The following is a 22,041-nucleotide window of genomic DNA, read 5'->3' on the forward strand; positions in this document are numbered from 1 at the left end:
AAAAATTTACAATTTTACAATTTATAAAACAGTAGGCAACACAAAATTCGTAAAATTTTTAGAAAATCCGGAAAAAATTTTATGAAATTTTTATAATAAATTAAATAAAATTAGAGTAAACACCTTGTAATTATCGTGTTGCTATCATTGTAACATTAATTGTTTGTTAGTTAATTTTTAAATTACGATGACGAAATTGTATCTTCAAACGCCGCCATTATAGAATGGGCAAGTACGCTCGCGTAAAATTGCACTTTGTTTTTAATGATAATTGATTTTCGTATGGATTGTATTTGCAATAGTCAATGCACAAAATAATTGGAAATAAAAAAATTTAACTAAAAAAATATAGTGTAATATATATTTATTTTTATAAAACAAAAATATTTTTATATGCAACATTATTTTATGAATACAGCAACATCGTATTATTACAAATTTATTACATTTCACATTGCTATAATATGTCGATGCAATCTTCCAAAAAGTGGACACATTTCATTGTTACTGCAATCGAATAGCAACAATGCATCAACTTCTTACAATTGTAATTGCAACATTGCACCATTGCAGTGGTGATTGTTAACAATCTGGATGCAATCTTTCAATACTGTATGGGTTGGCACAGAATCATTGCAAGATTGCAACTTGATGCGTTCTTTTTCTCATTTTTCTATCTGACGAAGTGGTATTTTCGGCTACTATTCACTCGGTCTGTCGTATTAAGATACATTGGATTATTATAATTGATTTCGTGAGATACAACGATTCGCCAAATTGATTGTGATTTCTGTAACTTTTAAAAGTTATTTAAATGTATATTGTCCATTGAATAATATTTTAAAAGCAAAATTTAAGAAACGTGTTGGATGTTATTGTATTTTGTTTTTCAAAACTTGTAAGTTTCTCTAGAACATTTACAAAAAGTAAGTAAAAATAAAACATAGAGGAGCATGAGAATTGTAAAGTCATATAGCATAATTTTTGTTTTACGTTTAAAAATTGAGATATTGCTTATAAATGGTATGAATGGAGAATGTGATTTAAAATGTATATGAAATGTAAATTTTCAAATTTATAGAAACATAATTTTTTTCATTTAATTCAGCACTATATTACAATACTTATAACAATAAATACGAAGAAAAACTTCATACATAATTTTATTATATAACGATGTATTATTAATTATGTATAGTTACTTCAATGTGATGCATTATCACTGGAAGGAACGTAACACCGTAAAATAAGACATCATCGTTTTAAGAACCTTTAGAAGAAAAACTAATGTTATATGTAATTCTATTTTTTAAAATTCTGTTTTTTAAATAATTTTATTTAAGATTATATAAATAATTAAAGTGACTAAAGACACGTTGCAATAATAATTATTTTTGAAAGTAGTTTGAAAATAATAACTCAATTTTACTTACTGTACCGAAGCCTTCGATTGATAAAACTACGATTTTGCCGGCAGTTATTTTGCATGGTGATATAGTTCTAGTCATAATTAAAAGAAAAAGCTTTTGACATCTCTTCGAAGTATAATACCAATTTGCTCTGTAACTATAATGTACAGTTCATGTCATACGGATACAACTAGCGATAATAAAGAAAAAAAACTTGCTTACATGGCTTCACATGGAACAGTACTGTAATCTAATAGAAATTGTGCTTGCCAGAATTGTAGAAAGATATGAACAAGTTGCGCGATATAAATAGCCATAGGTGCAGCTATTTCATGAAAACCTTTGCCTAAATTCATTACCATCTGGAATACACACTAGTTTAATTTCTTTCAAGACACTTTTAAATTATTTGATTTTTTAAATTGTGCATATATCAAATATTTTGAAAATTATGTGTTTGTTATTGAAAACTTTATTCTGTGAACATTTTGTGAAAATCTTGTAAAATATGAATTGTAATCTAATTACAAAATTCTTTAATTACTGATAAACTACAGCAATTAATGCATACCGCTATACCGGTCATACTACCACCAATCACATTCAGATTAACGCTGAGAAAAAGCATTTTGGTAAACGTAGATTCGATTAAATCCGCAAATCTACAAAATCGCGAATATAAGTGAATATAGATACAATTAAGCAACATGAAATATCGATATACAAATAATGTTATTTCTAATCTACTATACATTTTTGTTAATACGCACTCTATTACTTGCAAGTGTCTACGTAAGCAATCGAATGCCTTCTTGTAATTATCGTCTTCTATCTTGTTTAGATTTATAGAAAAATTAGCATCGTTATTTTTACCAATTTCCTCTAGCACGTGTCTGGAAGCGCAAATGTTGGTGCAAAAAATAATATTCTATTCTTAAGTTTTTAATTGTTAACTCTGGATCCATAATCCTGATATTTTTATCCAATGATGGAGAACATTCCACAGGCATGCTGGATTGGTGTACAATATAAAGAATCAACCGCGACTGTACTAAATACGTGAGCGAATACAGCTAGATAACAGTGAATTGTTATTGGGTAAAAGTAGCGATCTACGTCCACACCGTACTCGACTCGAAACGGCAACTTTGATACAGATGTAGAATTTGTGACATCAGTTTCTAAGAGCGTCAGGATAACTGGTTTGAGCAAGTAAAAAACCTGTGTCATATGCATGAAAACTAGAAAGAAAGTAATATACATATTACAATATTATTAGTAAATTTTTTTCATAAATTGTTATTGTTTCTTAAAATCTTTACTCTTTGCTTTAAAAACATTGGTTTTGAATGAACAAAAACATTTTTTTATATATGTAAATTTCAAGATAAAAGAAATTATAGAATAATTCAAGAAATTACATTCTAAAAGCACATTTATACGTTTTCTATGATGTACCTGCATAAGATGTCGTTAGATATTGTCCATATTCAGTATGATGTTGCAGAATAGATCTTTCTACATCTGTCTTTAATGATTGCCAATCCTTTTCTATTATCTTAAAACAAGACTTTACCTATATAAACACATTTGCATGCTTTTTATCCCATTAATGATTTGAAAACGACACATGACAGAAACGTTAAATTTGCTGACATTGTTACTTACATTTTTGTCAAACATTATACTTGCCACTTTAACACTGAATATTATACTGATGAACGCTGCTGTTACACTTTCTATAATTTCATTGATATTTGGGGCAATTACCACATACAGTAACTATATTGGAATTAGTGGAGCAATATAAAGTGTTATTAAAAAATGGTGGTGATGTTTTGGGATAACATAACTTATAATGTCTTGTCTTCTTGTAAGCCTTTTACCTGGGGTATCAGAATACTAAAGCAGAATATAAACGTCGGTATAAAGCGTATGTATCTTTTGCGAAGTCTACTGTACGGCCATATACCCGATATAGTCATATAAGTTCTAAGGATAAGATAGTACCGAGTTTTCCAAATGTCTTTCCTGTCTGTCATTTTGCGAGACACTAATATTACGGTTTATTAACAATTCCGTATGGACGTTTATCCATGCGCTGAATTACAGAAACTTACTTATTGATTCCTTCTGACACAGCAAAATAGCTTACCGTAATTGCGTTTGCAGGGAGTAAGTGCGCAATTATTTGTGACTACAAACCCTTTCCCTCTCACGTTCTCTGAAGTGGTTTTATCATTTCTGTTTGAAGATCGAACTAATTTTACTTCCCCGTAACACAGTGCTGAATAATATTCACCAAACCTTTCCAAGCGCGACACTTGATAAACGCATCAAACAATCTTGTCTATTTTATTTTTTGAGAACATTCATACTTCTTTCAAATAAATTAGAGAAAAAAAAATAAAAATAGAGCCTGTAAAAATTTTGTTTAAAATTTATATTGATGTGTGAATGACGGATGTAAGTTAACGTGTGATTAACGAAATGTGAATTGTGAATTCTAAAATTTATACCTTAATTTATTAATAAAAATAAATTTGGTAGAAGAAAGAAAAGGTAAAAAAATATGTCATTTTATATTTAATTATGTTGAGGCGTGTTTTAAGGTGATGACATTATAATGGCAATTAAGATGATAAACTGTAAAAAATAGTATATAATATATTTAAATAAGGGGCTCCGCTCCTCCCTCTGCACCCCCATCCGTAATTTTTCCTAAGTCTAATCCAACCAATTTTATGTCGCTATTTGATAATGCGAAAACATTGAAAGTGAACAATGTGGATCTTGTTTGGCATGGAAAATTGCAATGTGGTACAGTACAAGCGTTTATTAATATTACGGTAAAAGTATTGAATGAGTTTGCGACTTTTCACGCCAAACAAGATCCACGCTGTTCGTTTCCAATGTTTCGTATTATCCAAATAGCAACATAAAATTGATTGGGTTAGAAAAAATAGAGTTAGGAAAAATTACGGAGAGGAAGTGCACGCTCTTGAGCCTCTCTCCCCGCCCTATGTAACGTTAAGAATGATAAAAAATGTAAGCGCTCAAGCAAAAATATGAATAGATAATGCATAAATTTATGTTGTTTTGCAACAAAAATTGTGGATATTAAAAAAATATTAATAAATATAAATTTTAATATTTATGTATTTTGAATCGACACAAAATCAAAAGTGTATATGCTATTCAAATAGTTTTATACGAGAAAATAACGCTTACGCAATATATATTACGACAATGCGATGTTAATAGATGAGCCAATAACTTGAAATATATTTAAACAAAATTTAAATGGAGTCGACTATATACATTCAAAATGTCATGTATCATGATGTAAAGGTAATTAAAACTGCACGTAACTCGATCAAAGTGCAGTCTCTTGTGGAATACAACATAATAAATTTACATTTTACAGCCCAGTAATATTTCCATGTCAATGTCTGGGCAACAAATCCAAGTTCAATTTGATGATTTCGGATGATTTAGTTTATTATGTGTTACGAAGAAATCGTTCTTCGATAGGTACTTCATCTCTATATGCAGCACCTAAGGAAGGTGCAATTCAAAGGTAATTGAGACAGAAAAAAATATGAAGCATATTGTACATTTTAATATATTTTGTATTTTAGTACTCATCCTACTTGAATATAATTTTATACATTTTTTCTCATTTTTCTTATTTAACTCTTTTTGTAAAAGAAACAATGCAAAAGTTATCTCTTTAATTGATTTTCATCTTTTTAGTATGACTATTATTTACAACAAACAAAAATTTAACAAAAAAGAAGCGATATAAACATATATGGACATATTTCTTATATTAATCAGACATATATGTATAAGATCAATTAAATTCAATACGGTCGAATGTTGTCATTATCGACGGTCGATCAATTTCACCGTTGCGACCTTGCGACGATGATTCGAGATTCTCGAAAAAAGAAGATGGATGTATGCAGCGCCCTGGTATTCACTTACTGACGAAAGTAGGAGGTAGGAGGCCGTCCCGGTCCGACAGATCTCCCGCTCATCGTGACATTCGTGACTCGCGTTCGCGCTTCGCGGACGTCGCTGCGGTAGAAAAATCTTCACGCGATTTCATTTCAATATGGCGAACCGCGACAAAGGACGCAGAAAGTGGGGAGGATTTTCACAAGGTACTCGATGAAAATGTCTTTATTTCGTGAGCGAGGTGGTCGAGAGGCGTCATCCCGTTGTCGGCACTTTCTCGCGTCCAACCTCGGGCCGAATTCGCGATCCTGTTCCGCGACTCGATCGGTTCTGACGTGCGAAATTAACCTCACCGTTAACCCGAGCTAACCTACAAACTCAGCGAGCGTACTGCGATGTCGCGTTATTTTATGGCGTTTGGCCTACGCGACGGTCGAATTTGTCGATCGCGATCTCATCCGTTCGACAGCACGGACTCGTTGCGGTCGAGTGATGATTGGTTTCCGGTCGAGCGACGTTCTCGTCTGACGGAGAGGACGTTCCGCTCGGCAAATTCCGGCGTCGTCGAGAGTGTCAACACAAACGGTTCCGTCTACCTCCGTGAAAGTCGGTATTTTGCGACCCGCGAGTTCTCCGGCGCGTTCATTCCTCGCACCTTGAGGAATGGGTTGATCATGGATGTAAGATTTTTGAATTACGAGCAAGGCGCATTTGACGTACGGGCTCACGAGATTTTTCTTTGTCTGCTCTTATATCGCGTTCTGATCTGCAGTATACACGATGTTGCGCGATGACGTTGAGTAATTTTTCAATTGCGTTACAGAGAGAATGATTTCGTAGCCTTACAGTTATTTTATTTGTGTGTTAAGTAAGAAATATATATATATGAGGTATCTGATTTCAACTTTAGAGATACCTATCATTTTTCTTAGATTAGTTTAACCTTTTATATTTTTTCTCATTCTAACTTGTTGCACCAGTGCAGCAGTGCAGCGAAAAAGAACAGACCATTTGTTTCTTGTGTATTTTTATTATTGTGCAATATAAACAATGAAAAATATAATTGAAACGGAAAAACTATTATTGTGCTGTATATGTAATATGTAAAATTATTGTGATTATGCAATTATGAAATAATTTAATAACAATTTGTATGTATAATCAATGAGATTATAATTATACATGTAAAGTATTTAAATAAATTTATATGAATATAAGGAACAAATTGATTAAAAAACTTGAATTTTTCTACAAGCAGTATGGCAATTTTAACAATTTTCAGAATCAATGACTTCCAAATTGGAGAAGGACAGGCTGGCAGGGATACGTGGTGGTGGAAACAGAGCATCTCAGGCTTTATACAGGCCAGGAAGTGGCCCTTTACGTAAATCTGGTAGATCTGGCGGTGCCGACGAATACGATAATGAGAATGGTTCTCAGGAAAAATCTAGAGTGAGCTCCGTCCAGTATCGTTCAAGACAGTCACAACCTCATAGAACCAATCAAGCACAGGATAGTCCACCTCTGTCACAAATTGACAATGTAACTGAAAAATTGGACAATACCCATATTAACTATAGAAATAGCAGCAATAGTGAATCACAGAGCATTGGTAACAACTCTGGTGGAGGGGCAGGTAGAAATGATCCAAAAAAGAAAAATAGGAAACCTGAACAACTGCTGTATGTACCAAAAAAAGTGAAAGAAGCTTTGGCTGAACAGGATGGCACCAATAGGTAAAACAATCATGCCTTTTTTCCTATTAATCTAAAACACTTAAAATATGCAATAAAATACACAATACACAATCTCGATAATAAAATAACATCTAATAATATGGGAAAGTAATGTGAATAGTAGTCTATACTATTCTAAAATGAGCTATCGAATTCTGGTAGATCCCCCAGCCATGTTGTATGGGAATGTGAGAGAGAAGAGAGCAATGATCGCGATTCGCATTCCAATCGTAATAACAAAAGCGATCGTAATCGCGTGGGCAGTCATGGTACACGGGACAATGAGAGTGAAGGCAAGAGTAGAGACGACACCAGTAAACGATATTCGGGCAACCGTCGACATCGTCATGTCAACGAGAACGAGGAGCGTTGGCGATCTGAGCATTGGCGTTCCGAATCACCAATGTCCCAAAAACTGTGCAAATCGAAAGGATAATATACGTGAAGTCAGACAGGTATGTGATTTGAAATAATAAAACTATTATAATAACTGATTATAAAGTTATCTTGCAAAAATCTGTATAACTAAACAAATGTTTTTTTTGTGTGTTATTAGGGCTCGGAACCTTTATCTGTGACCAATCAGAATGATTTTAATCGTACGCGAGACACTCGCAGTGTAGAGCCGGTCGGGCATTCGGAAAAGTTTCAAGGCAAACCACCTTCAGGCCGCCGTAATGTGAAAGATGGTTTGTCGAAGAATATCAAATTAGAACTCCTGCCGCCGCGATTGCAAAAGAAATATCTCATTGATAACGGATATGCATTACCCAGCAGCAATCCAGGAACGTCCATAGAGAACTCTTGGAATGGTAGCAGTATTACGTTTCAGGTAAAAATTTATTTAGCACTATTTTATTTAATTTTTATACTTTGTATTGATTTATATTTAGTTATTGTAATTTATGACTGAAGCAACATATAATGATTGTAATGTATATTTATACATTATTATCAGGGTGTGAGCAGTTATAATTATCCACCAGCGGTGCAGCATTCACAAACAATGCAAAATCTGCCACCATCTGGATCGTTGCCACCGCAATCTAGTTGGATTAATACCGTACCGACGAGAAGCAGAGGTAGAGGTAGACTTAGACCCGAGGAATTGGACGGTACAGCCAGCAGCCTTTTCAGACCTGTTACACCTGAACAATACTCAGCTCCGAGTTCTAGATCCCATACTCCTAGCCAGGAATATACGCGGTATATACAATTACATATTGCTATATTTATATTGGATTTTCTGTTCAAGCAATCATAAATAAAACCTGTAAAAACTTTTATCAAAACATTACAAAACATTTGATAACAGGTCTTACGATCGCCGCGGTAGCAATAGCACTATGTACACCAGTATGGAAAGCTTGAGTCGTGCTGATAGCGTAATGATGCCTCCGCCTTCATCTGCATCGCCAGCGACTTCGCAATCAAATTCAAATAGAGGTCACAGATCACCTGAGAATCATCGTAGAGGCGCAGTGTCACCAACAGCAGATAATCGTAACACCAGCAACACGTAACTAAATATATATTGTCTTGTTCTTTCTTTATGTTCTCTATATGCGCTCGATAACATAGTTGTTGTTAATTAAGGCAAAGAACAATCGCTAGTAACGCCTATGAACATGCTTCAAGCCTGGACAAACAAAATAATCCACAAAACAAGAATCTTAACTCCATGAAAAGCGAGTCATGTAACAAATCATCTTACACCACAACTGAAACATTTGTAAGTATATAAATTGATGAATTGATGATATTTAAAATATTTCTTGGGCGATAAATATATAGGATTATATCTCAATTAGGATTGGAGCGAAGAAGTTGAATTGAATGAAAAATTAGAACAGGAACATTTGAGCCGTAGTTCGTCTGTATTAAGCATACGGGAAAGCACAAGTGTGCTGCGAGGTCAGGCTATGGGCGAGAGTTTTAGGCGACGTAAAAAAAAAAAACGGACACCTCGAGATGCTGACCGGTAAGCACAACTCTTCTTTTTTTTATTAATATTTATCGTTCAAAAGATGATTACAAATGTCAAAAGATTCCTCATTTAACGAGATTATGTTTTAAATTATTCAAGTGGTAGTAGTAAAGACAAAGGCCGAGGTACCAGCCGCGAACGTCAGAAGAATCAACAGAATAGAGAGAATGATAATTACAACAATAATCAAAAGAATAATAACAATAACAGTAGCAGTAGACGGTACGATCACAGGAGGCGTAATATCATTCAGCGTAGCCGAGAGTCGAGTAAAGATAGAAATTATGGTGGCAGTTATAGAAACTTTGATGATTTTCACAGATCTCGCAGGTATTCATTTTGTTAAAAAAACTTGGACTATATGTGACTAATTAATTTTTAGATATAAATATTTTAAATCATGTTATAATTTTTTTATTTTAGGACTGATAGGTACTTAGATGAGGATTGGAGAACAGGTAGAAAAATATCGACTTGCGAGTCAGATGACGGGAGACAAACTCCTAAAGTTTCCTCTCACACTGCTCCACTTTCGAGTGGGGTGAATTCAAGCGTGATTTTGAGCGTGAATTCAAACTCAACAGTACACCGATCGTCTCCGACGGGATATAGTAACGCTCAACCGGGCGTCTTGATCTTGCCTAACGAGACTAGTCAGTCGTCACTTAATCAGACAGCTACAACCTCTCAGCAAGGAACTGGACAGCAACAGCAAAGAACGTTGTTTGATCCGAATAATCCACATAAACCTATTGTTATCACTTCACCTGGAAGTAGAGCAGCTGCGCAGAGGTAACACTTCTTTTCTCATTCTTGCGATATATTAATCAAGGAATTAATAAATAAAGCAATTTTTTTCTCTTTAAGGGATAGTGACATGCAAATCTCAAACGTTCCAGTATTTCAATCTAATGTAGGTATTACATCGCCGCATTACTCTTTCCATAGCGCCCCATTAGACGGTATGCCACCACCGTACATGAACGACCAAATTGGAAATGCGCGACCTCCGTGGTACGAGCCATTTTCAGCTAGGTATATATTATTTAATTATTTTTACATATGCATTATTAATTTTTGGATTTTGTTATATATATATATATGTGTGTGTGTGTGTGTGTGTGTGTGTGTGTGTGTGTGTGTGTGTGTGTGTGTGTGTGTGTGTGTGTGTGTGTGTGTGTGTTTGTGTGTTTGTTTATACATTTTTATATAATGCTGCCATGTAATATTTTTAAAATAGTTTTCATTCAGCGAAAAATCACTGCCTTCTATTGGACATAGAACGTGCCGATCTGGAACTACAATGGATAATAAGTTCCGGTAGCTTTACCTCTCGTTTGGATAGAGTCTCATATATACGACACTTTCTTCAACAGAGCTTAAAGATCTTGCTTGAGACTGATATCAAATTCTGCCAGGCAGAGAACGTTGAGCAACATTTTTGGAAGATATTGTTTTATAATCTGATTGAGATGTTGCGAAAAGCGATGCCCAAAGAGAACTCTGAAGGGCGAGAACGTTATAAGCAGATAATGTTAAATATCATTGATGAGGGTACCACTTACTTAGAAAGCTTATTATCTACTCTCGAGACTACGTATCAGTTTAAATTAGATGCATTTCTTGGGTCGTCGAGTCTACCTAAGGGTCTTGGACTCTTGGGATTGGCCTTAGTTAGTGCCCAAAAGATATTTTTATTCTTGGGAGACTTGGCGAGATACAAAGAACAAGCAAATGAAACGAGCAATTATGGAAAATCTAGGCAGTAAGTGTTTATAATATGTAATCATAGTAATATTTTTGAAGACTCAGTGTGTTGGATAATTTTATTTTTGTATTAATTTTATTTTAATCATTGATTACTGTTTTATCTTGATTTATTAACAATTGCATTATTTTATTTTTATATAATAATTAAAAAAATTTTTTTCCTGTAAAGGTGGTACTTGAAAGCGCAGCAAATTAACCCTAAAAATGGCAGACCTTATAATCAACTTGCTCTACTGGCACATTATGCGGTACACTTTTATGAATTTATCTGAATATAATTTTATACTTTGTCCAACGAAAGAATTAGTTTGGAGCAAACAAATTTCCATCTGGTTCGCGTAAGAGTAATCCTTACTGTACCATCTTATTGCTTATGTTGTTTGCCAGTGCCAGAAATGGCTAACATGGAGTTACCGGAATATTTGGCATATTGATAGTTATTAAAATATCCGTTGAATAGTTTTATTTATATTTACCAAGTTTCATGAATGATAGACCCGATGACAGATACCTGGAATATTAGACGTTCAGAAGTAACATTATTTCTTTTGAAGAAAAACACAAGGCCAGGTAGATAATAACAAATAAATATTGGCTGTTTTCTTTTTAGGAGATACAAATTGACCAGTTTGTCACAGTTAAATGAAGTGCGATCGACAATGTGTGTTTACGACATTTAACCTTACAATGAGATAATAGTCGTAAGCTCGAGCACGCTATACGTACGGTATCAAGTAAGGCGTTACGCTCTCCTTACTTTACCCTATCTATGTGTGCTCCGAACCGATTCTTTTGTGGACAGAGTATACATATATATATGTGTATATATATATATATATTTTTTTTTTTCAATATTTTATTGTGTTTTCAGAGACGAAAGTTAGATGCTGTGTATTATTACATGCGATCTCTTATGGCATCCAATCCTTTCCATTCTGCCAGAGAAAGTTTAATAGGGCTCTTCGACGAAAACAGAAAGAAGGTAAGAACTTATGAAATCTATTGTTAAACCGTTTGTATTTATACTAACGTTAATAATATTTTGATTTTCTTTTGCCGCCAGTATCTACATTATGTAAGTAAATTTTGATACTTGGTGTGAACTCTCTAGATGTTCATTATTTATTTATTTGGTCAAGGCTTTATTATCTGTTTATTATTTTACTGCTCGTTTTGTCATATTTTCTATTTTACATGCTTTTTGGAGCCTTGATGTTTCAATTCATCTATGCACACTTAGAATCTTCACGTTCTATTAACTTTTAATGGCAAATTAATGCCTTTTGCAACTATTAATTAGTAAAAACAGTGAATATATCATTCTTGCATATATCTGCCATTAGCTAAATACATTTTTTGCATAGTTATTGTTTGTAGTAATCGCTCATACGAATGTTAGTTTTCATAAAAGATTAAGAACACTATATAAAAGGAAAACATGTACAGAATAGTGTAATAATATAGAAAGGTGAGCGGCACACCATTCATACTTTTAGAGAAATTCACATAAGGATACAATATCTGCTAACGATATGCTTGCAGCATTTTTGAGACTGCCTGTTGGCAAGAGAGCTAGCGTTCCTAAAATTTTCAGAAATGCTTTGCTGTAAATCCAAGTTAGAGACCATTCTTATCTTTGCTAGAGCTCTGCACATTTCGTTAGCATGCACTTATCATAGATGCGGGAACTTGTACAAATGAGGAATACAAACATGTCCGATAAACATTTTTTGACTTGCTGTCTATACAAAGAGAGTCCCGCTGCCATCGTTTTTACTCCAATAATAAAATTTTTCAAGGAAAATTAATTTGATGAGCAACTGCCAATTCCGCAGTTATTTAATATATATGTGTGTATATATATATATATACACGCGCGCGCGTGTGTGTGTGTGTGTGTGTGTTAATTGCATTAAGGCTCTTGTTGGTTTAGTTGTCAAATGTTGACCTAATTTAAATTGACAGAAAAATCACATTCAATACAGCAATATAAATTATATATACATACATACATAAACATATGATGCATGCGTGAAATATGACATGTCAAAAAACAAAATTATTCTTGCAAGATACATTTTTTATTTTAGTGCGGTGTTTTTATACTTAAAATAATTGTTGTAGAGTGCTAAAATATATCGAAGAATAAAAATAGGAATTTACAATTTTATATGTGAAAACAAATATTAATTTTAATTTGACAGTTGTCAAATGCTTTGTTTTTGTTCTTAATTAGGTACATTTTAATTCAATATATATGGATTATTTATTACTTATCCAAACTAAAGGAAAACCTTTGGTATATTTTGCAAGTCTGTCTATCGATTATAAATAGTATTTTATTGAAAAACGTTTTTATTTTTATGTATGTTGCAAGAACTTTTATAGTGTATTTTCTCGCTTGTGACGTCATCGATTTAAGATGACTGCAGTGGATGAACCAGAAACCTTAAGTAGTTTAGTAATTAAATCATGAAATAAATTTCTGTTGAAGAATTTGTAAAGTGGAATTCGATTTGGTTGCGGGACATAACGTGCAGTGCTTGTCATCTTTTGTACATACATAGCGAAAATGTACATATAACGGCAAATGTAACATACACAGGCATTTACAAAGGCCGATTTATATCGTGCACTGCATCTGTTACACGATGCGTTATAAATGCATCAAGTACACATGGCATAGGTACTCTCTCAGTAAACGAAATATTCTTAGTACGAGTCTATCGAACGTAAACGGAAGGAGGAAAGAGAATCGAAAGAGCGGGCGAGGATGAAGGAGAAGGAAGGTGCGAACATCATCGGCGGCGGACTGAGGAGAGAAACGTGGATTCATCCAGGTGACGGTAGGCGGGTGCGACGTACGACGAGCACGGCCAACGAAGCGAGATTGTCCCACGCAAGCGACTTGGAAGAGTTATCGCAATTAACGAGTGTTGAGGTATCCATTTCTGTTGCGACATCGTATTTACTTAACAGCTTCTAAAGCTAGTATATGTCTTTTGTACTCAAAACCAATAAAATGCTACGCATTTACTGAGCTAAATTTTCTTGAAGTTTTTGATATACGTGATAAAAAATTTTTTTTAATATAAAATTAATAAATATTAATGATTATATGATTAATAATATGTACCTTGAGTATATATTAATATATTTGATAAAATTTATTATTGATATATTTTGTTGATATATTTTTTATTAACTTTAAGTTATTAATTCCGATATTTCATTCAAATCTATTATTTAATTTAATGTATTTTATTTTCTTACTATTTTATTTAAGAACTTTTTGGCATTTAATAATATTTTTAATGTAAAATCCTCTTTCTGACAATTTTTGTTTTTTTTAGAACTTTTATCACATTAATTGAAATAATATAATAAATTCGAACAGAACAGCAAAGTTAATACATTTTAATATTGATGAAAAAGATAACTGTTTCATTTATCTCTTGCGTCATAGTTCTTGTATTTTATATTATATATTTTTTCTTTTTGTTAGGTAAACAAGCGGTTCGTCACTTCGTACCTTCATGTTCATGGAAAGCTCATCACCAAGATAGGGTAAGTGTTTATCATTGATGTTTTTGCCATGCTTCTGATGAGAAAAGAGAGCGTAAATCGTTATTTGGCGGTTGTCTACTTGGGTCATTCGAAGATTCATTTATTGCTGTCGAGGAAATAGCTCGACGTTGTAGTTTGTCCAACTGCCCGATATTTGCATCTCGTGAATGTTGTTTGTACATAAATACGTTTAATCTGCATCACCGTTACTCAACGCGTTTACTCACGCAAATTCTATCGAGTGGAACAAATTGCCAATTCATATTTTACTCTCATCTACTAGATTGATAAAACTAGTACATATCTTTCGGTAATCCAGTTTCGCATTATTGGAATAACATATCCAACTTTTATACTCTCCTTTTCTTAATTTACATTCTCGTATAGTTATTTATGCATTGTAATATTTTTACGATTATAATTATAGTTTTCTTAAATTCACGAGTTTGTAAAGATCTGCATTGTCAGATCTATACAAAGCAGAGCAAGACATTTTATTTTATATGTAATATTATATAAAAAATGAAAACAAAAATAAAATTAAAAAATATATAAAATCAAATTAATTATTATTAAGTAAATACTTAGTAAACGGATGAATATATTTGGTATACGTGATATAATACACGGTATTTGTCAAATCATCCTCTCTGTTAACACCTCTTACACGTTTTAAATTTTAATTTTGTTTATAATTTTAAGAACTTTGCTCTAACAAAAATGATTTGCTATTTAATAAAATTCTAATGAAATTTCAAAATAAATTTTAATGAAATTTTCATTAATAAATATAAGAATTAGAAATATAAATGAAGAATACATGCTACAATTTAATGCGTTTAATCTTATGCTACTTTCGCAGAAAGTTCAGAATTTATTGTTAGTATTCTGACTGTTATAGTCAATATGTCCTCAACAAAGTAAGGCAATCGCGCGAATAAATAAATTCCATTCTTGCAATTAATAATCGGAACAACCCGATACCGCATCAGCAATGGCAAATCGCTGAAAAATTCGAGGCAAGTTTATAAATTATTCTTGTTCTCGCACGAACGGGATATTATTTGAGCCGTTAGAGCGTCGTGGAATTTAATCTAGACCGACTAATCCAGAAATATTGCGCCATAGAGTCACCGGATCGCGTCCGGTCGGCCGGCGCGCAGCTCGATTAGTAGTTTCAAGGTGAAAAATATAATTGGGGAGGGATATATGCACATTAATAATGGTATTAATCGCGTCTCGCGAATATATACGAGTGAAAAACGAGTTTATGTGTTTTTTTATTATCTATACGTAGGTATCTGGAGAAATGTATATATCTTTAAGAGATTCCTAGACATTTCTAGTCTTTGACAAGGTTAATATGTGAATTCTTTTAATAATTTCTTTTTCGTCTTTTTAATTTTATCATAGGTCTTATATTTTTTAATTATAATTCGTAAAAAACTTTCCTTGTTTTATTTAACATTGGTGTACCAATAACGCAGTGTTAGATCTTTTTAGATGTTTTTGTCTTAAAATTAAAATTCACGTATAAAAATGTCTAAAAATAAAAATAAAAATTGTGGAATTAAATTTAAAATTAATCAAAGTTGGACATTACGCGTAAAATATAAATAGTCTATTTTACGTCTATCTAATGTAAATTACGTTTTACGGGTTTTATGTTATCTATGTAAACAATAATCCATAAATCATAGAAGATTAAAATTTTGTTAGAATAGAAAATTATATTTTTTCATTTAGATGATTTTTTTTCATATGAGCAAACAATATGAGCAAATGATTATAAATTGGATAACTCGATACAGAATAAGTAATTAAGTGTTAAAATTGTTAATAATAAAAATATATGATATTAATATTTTTATTATTACATATTTCTTTTTATTAATACTGTTCATATTACTGATGTAGAACATAAAAATGAAAAATGTATATTGACAATTTTAATAATGTTTTATAATTTTTTTTTCGTGTTGAGCTAATTAGCTAATTTATAATAATATACATTGCTTCTACAAGAAACAAAAAGATTCGTGTAAACATGACAATAAACTATGCAAATTAACCATGCAGACGTAATCGTGAAATTCACAAACCCTGAAATTAATCGTTACGAAGTTTGATTGCAACGTGTTAGCTTCTCTCAGGGAGATTTGAAGGAGTGCTCCAAGGTGCGCACCGTAGATAAGGAATGTTATGTGTTCGCTAAAAATATATACAAATGAATGCGATGTGTGTATCCGTCCGATCGTTGCCGAATGCCGGTATTCGGCCCTGTGTACCCGCGCATATCGTTTTCGTGACCCCGTCGAGCGCGGACCAACCGCGGGCATGTACGTAGCCTCTCCGTGTTTTCTTGCGCGTCGGTAAAAATGTTAATTGACAATTGCGTGGCGCCACCACCGACCACAGCGACGACGGCGGCGGCGGCGGCGGTGGCGGCGGCAGTGGCCGCCGCGCGGGGGGAGAGGATGTCGTCCCCGGTCGCGCTGGTCGTGACCTTGCGAGTGTACACCTTGCGCGATACCACCCCGCGACCACCGCGTCGTCGTGTGCATATCGCGTACGTATTCCCTCGACGATAACTCGAGGCGAGGCGAAGGAAAACGAAGGAGTTACTCCCCGCGAATTTTTCGCGGTCCACCCCGGAGCGAAAGGTAGATGGCAGCTCCGATTGGCAACTATCGGTTTCGGAAGCGAAAGAAGCGGAGGGATGATCGTGCAGGAGGGCCGGGAAAAGTAGAAGGTACGTTACTCCGATACTCTATATGCACCACTGGAGCCACTCTCTCTCTCCAGGTAGAAGTCCGCGCTCCGGCGCGGTCTATAATTGGAATCGGTACTGAACCGGTGCCATTGGTTAGGGGCTTGTTAACGATACGGTACGTGCGCGGCATAGGCATAGGCGTACAGATCGGCGGATGGTGAGCAGCAGCGCGCGCGGCCGGGAAGGGCGAACGGGAAAGGCGGGGAGGGGAAGGGAATCGGACGCGCGTAGTATGGTTGGCTTACGGTGTTGCTGGCTGCTGCCGCTCCTCCTGCCGCTCCGTAATGGATTTGGCTCATTACTGGCTGCAGGAGCACCGTAGTACGTTCAGCCCTACCGAGTTATGCCCAAGGTTGCCCTCGTCGTGCAACACGGCCCATCGCGGATCACCTCCTCTCCGTCGCGCTGCCTATCGCCACCAGGCCCTTCCTCTCCCAAGGCCTTTCCTTCGCTGGCGATAGCAACCGAAATTTCTGACATATTTACCGTTTAGGTCGAAATTACATTTCAACGTGTGTTTAATATAACCTAAAAGTATAATAAAGAATCGGTCACTGACCGATTCTCCTTTGTCTGTTGAATAGTCTGCAATCTAAATAGTTGCCGCTGGTCCTGATACGTTTCATTTAGATTTTTACGATAATTTTTTTATTCTGCCGTTTTGTTACAAAAATTACAAACGATTTTTATAAAATTTTTATAAAAACCTTGCAGTCTTAAACGATGGAACTTGATGGAAGAGTGATAAATATTCAAGTTTCCTAAACTTCTTGAGAGAATGCGAAAATTGAAAATGGTGATAAGTGAATAAGCACTTCTTACTAATATTTCGACTTTACACGCTAAAATTCTAATCGCATTCCTTTCCGATTATATTACATAGCTGTACGTCATAAGTAATAAAATTATAATTGTGTACCGCGGCGACAGAGTTGAACATTCGTTTTGAGTGCAAATGCGCACCACGTGCGCTTGCCTCCGATAGTCGACAGTCCCGAGCGATATCTAAAGCGGTTAAATCACTTATCGTCGATTAATATAGCAATCCGGTGGATTAAATCGCTTTTAAAGTACGTCGCCGTACGCGATCGAGCCTCTCGGCGATTTTTGTACGACGAGGAACGCGAGCACCGGAGCCACGAGGCGCGGTAATTAAACCTATAAATTGACAGCGTGAAGGAAGAAGGCAGAGGAGTCGTTTCATAACACTCGTCGTAAGGCAGGAGAGAAGGTGGTCGCCGCTTCGGCCGGCGCTTCCACCGACGAGTAGTGGTAGATGGGCAAGGTAGGTTTTCTTCTCGTGGTCCACGATGGTGCTCCCCGCGAGGGAACGGGAAGAGAGAGAGAGAGAGAGAGAGAGAGAGAGAGAGAGAGAGAGAGAGAGAGAGAGAGAGAGAGAGAGAGAGAGAGAGAGAGAGAGAAAGAAAGAAAGAGAGGAGGAGCGAAGGGAAGGAGGACGAGGGGGGAGGGAGAGGGAGATCAGCGTGAGACGCGCATACACACCCAGAAACCTAAGTAGTGCGAGTAAGCGAAGCTACGCTGTGAGGCCCCCGGAGCCCCCGGCTGGTAACACACATGGGTTTCCGATGGTCGTTTACCCGCGGCCCTGCGAGTGACGACCCCGCCCGCTTCAAGGGCACCCTCCTCGTCGGATACCGCAGCCTCGCTCGCGCGGACCAGAACCCGACCGCCCGTACTTCTCTTCCTCGGCGGCGTACATTGCGGACCGCACGTACGCATCGCGACTATCTGGATTCCTTCCGTTTATCCCGATCGGCGGGAGCGAGAGGGGGGGCATTAGCCACCTTTCTCGAGTCCCCAGGGAAATTTCATCAGATTTCCGGCTGGCCGACACGATAAATTACGCGACGACGAAACCCCCGATCCTTTTACACCGCTTGGCCTAAGGCTTACGTTTTCATAAATCGTCTTCTCGCGACACATATTAATTCGAATCTATCTGAGAATTAATTTTGCCTTACGACCTTAACGACAGCTTCGAGGTCTTGCGAATTTCTAAAATAAGTACTAAATATTTTCCGCCGCTAGTGAATATCGTGTAGATTTTATTCATTTGCGAGAATCTCCATGGATATTAGAATTAAAAAATCTAAAATATTAATTTAATAACGATAAAGTTTAATGATGTATATGAAAATTATTTATATTATTATAATGTTTTATATCTTTAGAAGTATGCTAATCGCCTTGTCCACTCTTTTGCTTATGATGTACAAAGATATATCGTACAAAAGATACAAAGAAAGAGGAATAGTTTTTGTGTGATTTCACGATGTTGTAACGAGACGTAAATTTCAATATTGTATCCTTGGGCCATCTTGTTTTTCTCGTAAAAACAAAATCGCGCACCGTATGCTTTAATGCGTTTGCGTATTTGCAAAACTTTTATTTGCCCGTTTTGCGATATGTTTCGCACGAGGGTAGAGAATCCGTGGTAATCGATGATTAAACGATGGATATTCACTCGCGGAGCGCTAAAGCGTCGGGGAACACGCGTTTTAATGTCGTTCATGATGCATGCGGTTTGCGATAGCGGGCATAGTATCAGGCTCTGTCATCGACACTCGCGAGCTAATGGCTCATTATGCCGTCGCTTATGTGTCTTTGCATTGCTGGCAAGGCCGATCAGATTATACGAGATACATTTCATCGGGCAGCTCCTTCGTGGCCATTTAACTTTGATCGAAGTCCATTGAGTCTGCCGTTTCGAGGGGTGTGAGGTAACAAGCAAAACGGGCTTTAAAAATCGTGCGAGATAATTGAAGATCGAGATAAAAGAAGCGCCAATATCTAAAAATTCAGTCAAAGGTACTCAAAGAGTTTCCTTAGCTGAATCGTTGTTTCGACACGAAGTAAAGTTTGAGGAGAAAAGCGATGAGACTTTTAATCAATAATGTTTCTGATTGCTTCAAGTAATTTAAAAGCTTCGAGTAACACAATTATTAATTTACCGATTATTACAATTCAAGCGATGCGACGCTATATTTCTAATTTAAAACGATATTTAATTTAAACAGTTTCTTTTTGCTATTCTTGAAAAACGCCAACACACCCAGGGTTAATTGGTTCTTCCTCTTGATTTTTTTTTTTTTTTTTTTTTAATTGCACACGGGGAGGGAGGGATGCAGAGCGAGTATATACGTGATAGCGCTAGGAGTGAGCGCAATAAATCTTATCTGCTTATTACGAAGTAGGTAGGTATAACAGGAAGGAAAAATCTGTGACGATATGAAAAACGTCCTTGACACTATATATCGTCTCGCTCGATCGCAGCCTACAATTTATGTCGTCGTGCATTTCCTCTCCGACGGTGCTTAATCAAAAGCGGTCCGCGCGTCGTTCGTGTCATTTGCGTGCCGTATCATTACTTATAATTGATTCCCGAAGTAGAATGCACGCGCATGTGCGTCGGTAATCCCCCCCCCCCCCCGTTTGTTTGCGGTGCGAACGTTACGTTTACGTCCGAGCGAGAACTTTGCTTACGATTATTATTGCCCGCCAATAAATAATGATAATTACGTTAATGACAATGATTACGATAGCGACGTATCGTTCGTAATCATTTTCGATACGCGATGATGCATCGTCGTCGGCGATTGAGTCATTTAGATTTTGTAATCTAGATAAAGCCCAATAGCGCGGGATTACATTTCTATTACGGGCGATCGAAGATCTTGAGTGCCAACGATCGCGGATCGTATCCCGACCAATGTCGCGCCCGATTCGATCGATTAATTATGTGTAATCGCCGCGATGCCCCGATAAAAAAGCGAAGGAATTTCGTTACCCCGAAGGTATCTATTTATCCGCGCTGCGTATTTTGCGGGACGATTTATTATCTATCCGACGTTTATTTATAGCCGCGGCTAAATTAATCTTCGCGGTTGGTATAATACAACCTGTTACCACTCGCGGATATCTCGTGTGCACAAAGTTACGCACTATTTCGTTCGCGCGGGACTTGCATCTTCTCACAAAACTGCCGAGACTCTTATTAAAAAATTGAAAGTGTCTCGAACAAACGTGAATTTAACATCAATTCCGTCGGTCTCTTCAGGCTAAACGGCATTTACATATATATTTGTTATATTAAAAATAATTCGATTATTTTTTGTGTGCAAGTATACTTTTTCGTTATGTGTTTACGACAATAATTAATACAATGAAGAGTTCTTTTTATACACTAAATTAAATTGTTATTTACAGTGAATCTAATATGTATATATATTATATATATGTACATATAATTCGTCAATCTAATATAATGTAACTGTCCCTGAAGAGGTTAGTCGCGCGGCGTGATTATCTCTCGATCGAAGCGACGAAAATTGGCTGCGCCATCGCGAAAGGAGTGAGTTCGATGCGGGAGATAGCGCGATTGAGATTGAGCGGGAGTGGGAATGAAAGGCGGCGAAGACGAAGAAGGAGAAGAAGAAGAAGAAACTTAATGCTCGTGGTACCGCATCGCCGCCGCGTCGCTGTATCGAGGCGAGGAATGATTATGGTGGCCGGCCCACGCAATCCGCGGGTCATGGACCATGATCTATGGTACACGGCGGAATGCCCCGTTATGCGTTAAAGTGCAAACTTGTTAGTCATAGAGCCTGTCCGTCGATGTCGATGGGACAACCCGGGCTGCCGATGGGGGCTCCTTAATGTTGCATAGCAGGGTATCAGCTCGCAGCATAGGGCGTGCAGCACAGGGTTTGCATAGGATAGTTATACCGATACCGATACCGATAGTTTGGTTTAAGCAAATCGATTATAGCACGGCGCGATTCTTATCTTATTTATAAAGAAAATTAATCTGCTTAA

General features: G+C 36.0%; 2 protein-coding genes across 2 annotated transcripts in view; one reads left to right on the top strand and one right to left on the bottom strand.

Moving 5' to 3' along the window:
- Positions 1 to 18: 18 nt before the first annotated feature.
- Positions 19 to 4,828, bottom strand: LOC105833324 (odorant receptor 13a). The gene is made up of 9 exons (XM_036284482.1): positions 3,296 to 4,828; positions 3,078 to 3,191; positions 2,868 to 2,985; positions 2,393 to 2,650; positions 2,180 to 2,303; positions 1,981 to 2,071; positions 1,632 to 1,771; positions 1,434 to 1,566; positions 19 to 1,270 (listed from the first exon to the last, which is right to left on the bottom strand). Exons 1-9 carry the CDS (start codon positions 3,449 to 3,451, stop codon positions 1,220 to 1,222), a joined length of 1,185 nt encoding a protein of 394 aa, XP_036140375.1. The 5' UTR covers positions 3,452 to 4,828; the 3' UTR covers positions 19 to 1,219.
- Positions 4,829 to 5,529: 701 nt separating this feature from the next.
- The window catches only part of LOC105833320 (telomerase-binding protein EST1A), a 90,719-nt gene continuing 74,207 nt past the window's right edge, over positions 5,530 to 22,041 (top strand). The window contains 18 exon segments of the mRNA XM_012674975.3: positions 5,530 to 5,578; positions 6,655 to 7,108; positions 7,271 to 7,516; positions 7,518 to 7,563; positions 7,665 to 7,940; positions 8,067 to 8,314; positions 8,424 to 8,627; positions 8,705 to 8,840; positions 8,920 to 9,089; positions 9,195 to 9,425; positions 9,519 to 9,887; positions 9,963 to 10,130; positions 10,336 to 10,860; positions 11,035 to 11,113; positions 11,737 to 11,847; positions 11,929 to 11,940; positions 13,582 to 13,806; positions 14,371 to 14,432. Coding sequence (XP_012530429.2) covers positions 5,530 to 5,578; positions 6,655 to 7,108; positions 7,271 to 7,516; positions 7,518 to 7,563; positions 7,665 to 7,940; positions 8,067 to 8,314; positions 8,424 to 8,627; positions 8,705 to 8,840; positions 8,920 to 9,089; positions 9,195 to 9,425; positions 9,519 to 9,887; positions 9,963 to 10,130; positions 10,336 to 10,860; positions 11,035 to 11,113; positions 11,737 to 11,847; positions 11,929 to 11,940; positions 13,582 to 13,806; positions 14,371 to 14,432 — 3,611 coding nt within the window.

This window comes from Monomorium pharaonis, chromosome 3, assembly GCF_013373865.1.
Source record: "Monomorium pharaonis isolate MP-MQ-018 chromosome 3, ASM1337386v2, whole genome shotgun sequence".
NCBI classification, from domain to species: domain Eukaryota; kingdom Metazoa; phylum Arthropoda; class Insecta; order Hymenoptera; family Formicidae; genus Monomorium; species Monomorium pharaonis.

Excerpts from the sequence above, each read along its gene's own strand:
- LOC105833324 (XM_036284482.1), bottom strand. The coding sequence starts at position 3,451 with ATGACAGACAGGAAAGACATTTGGAAAACTCGGTACTATCTTATCCTT. Across the intron at positions 1,567-1,631 it reads ACTGTTCCATGTGAAGCCAT|TTACAGAGCAAATTGGTATT; the intron begins GTAAGCAAGTTT and ends TGTACATTATAG. Across the intron at positions 1,271-1,433 it reads CAATCGAAGGCTTCGGTACA|GTTCTTAAAACGATGATGTC; the intron begins GTAAGTAAAATT and ends TTTCTTCTAAAG.